Source organism: Quercus lobata, chromosome 4, assembly GCF_001633185.2.
Source record: "Quercus lobata isolate SW786 chromosome 4, ValleyOak3.0 Primary Assembly, whole genome shotgun sequence".
Taxonomy (NCBI): domain Eukaryota; kingdom Viridiplantae; phylum Streptophyta; class Magnoliopsida; order Fagales; family Fagaceae; genus Quercus; species Quercus lobata.
Window position 1 is genome coordinate 87,887,057 of NC_044907.1, and position 5,889 is coordinate 87,892,945.

The window sequence follows — 5,889 nt, forward strand, 5'->3', positions numbered from 1 at the left end:
GGTTTTAGATATGACAACTAGTTTGCTATGAATGATCTCATCTCCATTATGTTTGGAATTGGTGGACAACATATCTTAATCTAAAGAGTGCATGGAAAGGAGGATAATGTTACCTTCTAGGTTGATCAATCAGTAGATTTAGCACTTTGGAATGAATTAGGGAGGTCTCTAATTGGGTGGCAACAACAATTTATTTTGTTAGGACTTATTTGTTGTAATGTTGGTAATAAAGCTCTTTGGTTTTGTCTCCTTACTTGGGCATGCTATTTTGTAGCTTTAACTATGAGTGAAATGTGTCTTTGCTATTGATTGTTGGACTGCAGTGGTGATTGAAAAACTGAATGAGTAGAACCGAACTAAGTTATTGTGCGAAATCCTACTAACGAGGGTTCATTCTGTCACTTAGAGTTGGACTCAACCTATGTCATGTTGGAATACTTTCTAGCTTTCAAAAGTATACCAATGTTTTCTCCCATAGATTAATGCAACTAATTATGTTTAATATTCAATTGGATTATATTTGGTGTCTTTGGAAGTGGGTTTAATTGTTTTCTTTATCAAAGTTTATTGGATTTTTATAATAATTGATAACAAGACCCTATGATTTAATAGTTTTCTAACCAATACAAGATGACATATCATCTTATACTAAAAACCACAGTCCTAAATCAATGCCCATTGCCTTAAAATTGCCATAAAATGTAAGCAAATACACCATAAACATATCAAAAATATTCAAACTGCCCTTTTCCGGATGGTGTCCCTTCTGTTTTTATCTTTTCGCCACCTTTTTTGCTATTTCATGTCAAAAAATGTTCACAGCATAAGAAATGATCCCATATCAATTTCAAGTTGTCTTTAAGCATCTCAGCAACCGAACTAACCTCAACCTCCTGATCCTGAAAATTGAAAGAGGAGTTCATAACACATAATGAAGAAATAAAGGAAAGAGAAAAAGATACTCATCACAATTTGTATCTATATGCTGTAGTAAGCAACAAAAGACCAGAAGCATAAGCAATATTGAAGTCGGACTCCTATGAAATGCTAGTACACTTAACTAAATCACAAAAACATTAAATGTATGAATTTATGGATTTGATAGCAAATGACATCTAAGTCATATGAAATAGAACACATAATCTAATGATGTGATGGCAAAATTTAATTTGAAGTAAAGTTATGGAATGGTCCTTACACGAAAGAATGTAACAAAACAAATCTAGTTGGACATTTGTTCCTCAATTAGATTACATGGACTAAGCTCCTTATTCACTTATAATAAGCATCTCAGTTATATAAGTTTCTTACCTGTAATAATGAGACAATGTTTTTCAGCTTCAGATTTATCTCCCTTGTAGCTTCCCCAGTTGAAGTTCTAAAATCATATCGATCAGCATGTCTCACTTTCAGGCTCAATGATGAACTTTTATAATCTTTAGCTATTGTGTGCCAAACCCCCACCACACAATATCTACCTCCAGAAGATGCCTTCCCCAAGGGCCATCTCAACCCACCCTTCACATCTTGATCTAGAATTGCAGAATTAATAAGACTTCTAATGCTTTGCATCTCATCATCCTGGAGAGTACATAAATTAGTTTGGTCACAAATTTAAGTCTTAGACTCTTAGGAGAAAGAAATACCATGCTAAAACTATCCCATATCGTAAAGATTAGTCCAATCCCCCCCCTCTCTGTTTTCAACTTTTTTCTTTTTCTATTTTTTCTTCTATTTTTCTTTTTTAGTCCAATTTCTTCATACAAAAGAAGATAATAATTTCAAGATCCTTGTAGCTTAGTGCCTAACTGGTCTCCTTTATAAGGAGAACTAAGGTTCAAATCCCCCCCTCTCCCACTTCTAATAACAAGTTATCATATATATATATATATATATATTGATGATGATAATTAATCCTTCCTACTAAAATATGTAGAGGGAAGAAATTAATATATTGAATCTTAAATTTTCTATCAATAAGGACCAAAAAACTTTAACCTAAACTTAACTTCAGCATGATAAAAATATGTTTTTTTTTATAATTTGTTTTCACATGTATACATAGGCATTTGAATGCACACACAAATGTACTATGGCTGTAGATGAACCAAGTTATATATAATTTATGAACAGTTCAAGCTCGATTTGGGAAATTTCTTGTTTGTGTTTGTTTATTTAGTAAATGAACCAAGTTCAAGCTTAAGTACTCTCGACTATTAAATAAGTCGGCTCAAACATAATAATGTGTTTGTGAACAAACTTGTAAGTACAATCATTGATTTAAGTATACATAATATTATATGTTCATGTGTATATATGTATAAAAGTGTACTTATATAATTATATATAAAAACATTATAATTATACAGACTTGAGATTGGATTGTGTTAGTTTGTAAATAAGTTCATAAGATATGAAGTTATTATTTTTAATTTATTTGTAATATAAATAATCCATTTTGTAGTAAAAATTATATGCAATTAACTCAACCAATATAATTTTAAATCTAACTAGATTTTTTTAATGCACACCTCTTGCTCTTACTTACTAGCATCTTCTAGTTTGCCATAAAATAAAGGTTGGGAGACAATTAGGCCAGGTTTTGCTTCACCTCTGCTCAAAAAGTCCGAGAAAGGAAAAAGAAAAGGTGCCATCCTTATATCTTGTCTATTGTTGTTTTCCCTAGTGTGTGTATATATATATATTTGCTCTGTTTTTTTTACATACTTTGAATAATGTTAAAAAAAATTTGAAGGATTATTACTACTTATTTCATCCTATATAATTGTATAAAACTTTTGAACACAACTATTATTATTATTTTTCTATCAAACGCTCAATTTCTCACGTGCAAAGCTTGTGATTAAAAGCCTAGTAAATAAATAAACAAATAGAAAATGAGTCAAAATTAAATCTTTAGGTTAGGCGAAACCATTTCCTGACCAAAATGTTCATGTCCAAATCTGTTACCTCATAAAACAAACTCTTTTAGAAGTCAAAACTAAAACTTAATTTATAGAAACCTTCTTCTAATTGCAAATACCAAATTCATGTTCGTCTAGAGGAAACTTTTTGCTGGAAACTCAGGTGGATGTCGGTAAGTTTCTTGCCTGAAGAGACACGCGTCTATGCATGACAATTAAAAATTATACCACATATTTTCTCCTCCAGAAGTGGGGGATTCAGATGCATAAAAGCTCCAGCATAGAGATTTCTCCTTGTGTAGTTTTCTTTAAGATTTTGGGATGAAAATGACCATTTTTTTTTTTTTTTGAAATAATGTAAAATAACGTAGATGGCAGCAAATATAGACATGAAACTTACAGTGAAAGCTGTTAAGGTCCTCTTGGTGGATAGCATCAGCCTTAGGTCTAAGTTTTTATCAAGGCACGATATGTCTATGACCATATGACGCAATTGGTGTAGTTCAATCTACAAGAATAGTGACATTTGAACATAAGTCTCAAATCACACATAATAAACAATTGGAAGGAAAGTCAAATATAACTAGAAAAAGGAAAAAAAAAAAAAAAATCAGAGATTCTTTTTCTTTTTCACCAATGCTAGTCCCAAATCCCTCTCTCTCTCTCTCTCTCTCTCTCTCTCCATATGAATCAAATCCCAAACCTTAAATAGTAAGAAAAATTCCATTTGTCCAAAAACAATGGCAGCAATTAGGAGATACTTAATCTCATCATCTTTTTTACTCTATACATTTCATGTTAAATTGATGTATTTGTCACATAAAATTAATAAAACAGGAAGAAAACAAATCATCAGCACCCCAGGTAACAAGTTCAGACCTAAGCATGATTTGAATGCAGTGTGCACCAATATTGAGCAGAAAACTTGCCTTACAAAGTTGAAGCCTTTTGTCTTCTTTTATCACACTGCATTTGCAAGAAATAGTTGAATCTGGTAGTGTGGCATCAGACAACTATACAAAATGAGAAAGTAAATTGGGGAAGTCAGTGGCCAACTAAATCAAAAGGCATAATTGTGAATATAATAAGCAGAGGTATTCAGCAAAAGAAATACCTGTACATGGTATAAATCTTTCTCCTCTTCAAAATCAACTTTAATCTTTTGGGCAACTTCTCCCATAATGTTTTCCATATATGAATTAGGAATATTTGTGTAAAATGATCTCCTCAATTGACTCAATGTAGTTTCTGCAGCCAAACCTACTCTTGTAGTTTCTTCGCTGATTGAAGGACTCCTACATGAGAAAGTTGTAGCTAATTAACTCTTCCAAGTATATTAAAGGGTTCTCTTATTACAAATTTGATATGTGAAATCTTCGAAGTTACAAAACATCAATATTAATACATTCATTACTTCAAACAATTTAGTACAATTTATTAAATGGGATATGAAATGATCCAGATGTTGTTGCCAAAACAAATGAATCGTTTGATCAGTCAATCTATTGACACTCAGATGTGACATTGGACTAATTTGTGCAAGCACATGGATTCTTGTAGAAGGCTGAAACCAAAGGGCTCAAATTGCTACTTAGCCAAAATCTAGGGCATCAAATCTATTAGAGAAGTTGCCAATGAGCTCTGGCTTAGATGCTCTCGCCATAAGAATCGGGTGAAGGGCCAAGTTCATGGGTTCAAGACCCATTAAGTGCTTATGTTCACTTACCGATAAAAAACCAAAAATCCAATAAAGGAAGTCAATACACCTATTTATCACTAACTGCTAGCTAGCTAATACACCTACTAAATAATGGCATTTACAAATCACCATCATTGCGTTTATAACTATCATTTACAAATCACTAGAGATAAAGCTCTAGGCCAAGATGACTTCACTATGGCATATTTCCAACATTTTGGGGAATTGTGGAGAAGGAAGGATTTTTTAGATTTTTTCCAGGAAGTTTATGCCTCTTTACTGTTTTAAAAAACCTTTCAATGCTAAAACTCAAGCACCAAAGAAAATGGGATTTAGATGTATAAGAGATTCTCGTTGAAATGGTTTGCTCAATCATGCGTATAAACTTTTGGCAAATGTATTAGCCAATACAGTAAAAATAGCATTGGAAACCTCTCAATGCTAAAACTCTAATGCCGAAGAATTTGGGAGTTTAGAAGTATAAGATATTTTCAACCAATTAATTTGGTTAGTTGTAGGTATAAAATTTTGGCAAAGGTATTAGCCAATAGATTAAAACCACTGTTAGGAAAAATAATGCCCAAGTACCAAATTGCTTTTGTGGAAGGGAGATAAAGATTAGACTCAATTCCATAGGCAATGAATGTCTTGATATTGAGAAAGCCTATGATCATGTGAATTAGAATTGTCTTTTTTACATACTGGACCATTTTGGTTATGGTGAGAAATGAAAGAAATGAATAGCTATCTGTATCACCACTGTTAGATTTTTAGTGCTGTCTACAAGTTTATACTAAGACCCTTTATAATTTGGTGAATGACAATGAAGGGCACATATCTGCATAAGCAAGTTTTCTGCACAATTGCATTAGATACAAATTGCCTGAGTTTTATTGACAACTTCTCTGTGTGACTTTGTGCTTTTACAGTAATAACTTTATATGACAAGATTCAGTAATGTTGAGACAAATATCTAGTAATAAATGACACCAGACATGCCTTTCTTTTTTACTTTTTCTTTTTCTTTTTGAAAGTTACACAGGCATCCAGTAAGTCTTAAACTCATGACCTCACCCTCTACGTAGAACTTCTAAGGCGAGAAGGTGCTAAGTAGCAACACCAGCAACAGACTTCATATCATATTGTTACTCTAACTGACTGAGTGTATCGTTAAAGTTTTGGATTAATGAAGTTTAAGTTATTTTCTTCGTCAGAAGATAAAGATGAATTGACAGTTGACAACCTTGCTTAGGTTTGAGGTAGCAA

The 5,889-nt window shown here is 32.3% G+C and overlaps 1 protein-coding gene across 2 annotated transcripts; it reads right to left on the reverse strand.

Annotated features, from left to right (window-relative positions):
- Positions 1–580: 580 nt before the first annotated feature.
- Positions 581–4,208, reverse strand: LOC115987955. Of its 2 annotated transcripts, none has more exons than XM_031111568.1 (5): positions 4,039–4,208; positions 3,854–3,937; positions 3,325–3,432; positions 1,312–1,581; positions 581–899 (listed from the first exon to the last, which is right to left on the reverse strand). In XM_031111568.1, the coding sequence occupies exons 1-5, from the start codon at positions 4,114–4,116 to the stop codon at positions 801–803; spliced, it is 639 nt and encodes a 212-aa protein (XP_030967428.1). In that variant the 5' UTR covers positions 4,117–4,208; the 3' UTR covers positions 581–800. The 2 variants fall into 2 exon arrangements, with proteins under 2 accessions (XP_030967428.1, XP_030967429.1); XM_031111569.1 differs by having other exon boundaries at positions 736–893.
- Positions 4,209–5,889: the final 1,681 nt, after the last annotated feature.

Excerpts from the sequence above, each read along its gene's own strand:
- LOC115987955 (XM_031111568.1), bottom strand. The coding sequence starts at position 4,116 with ATGGAAAACATTATGGGAGAAGTTGCCCAAAAGATTAAAGTTGATTTT. Across the intron at positions 3,938-4,038 it reads AAGATTTATACCATGTACAG|TTGTCTGATGCCACACTACC; the intron begins GTATTTCTTTTG and ends CATTTTGTATAG. Across the intron at positions 900-1,311 it reads ACATTGTCTCATTATTACAG|GATCAGGAGGTTGAGGTTAG; the intron begins GTAAGAAACTTA and ends TTCAATTTTCAG.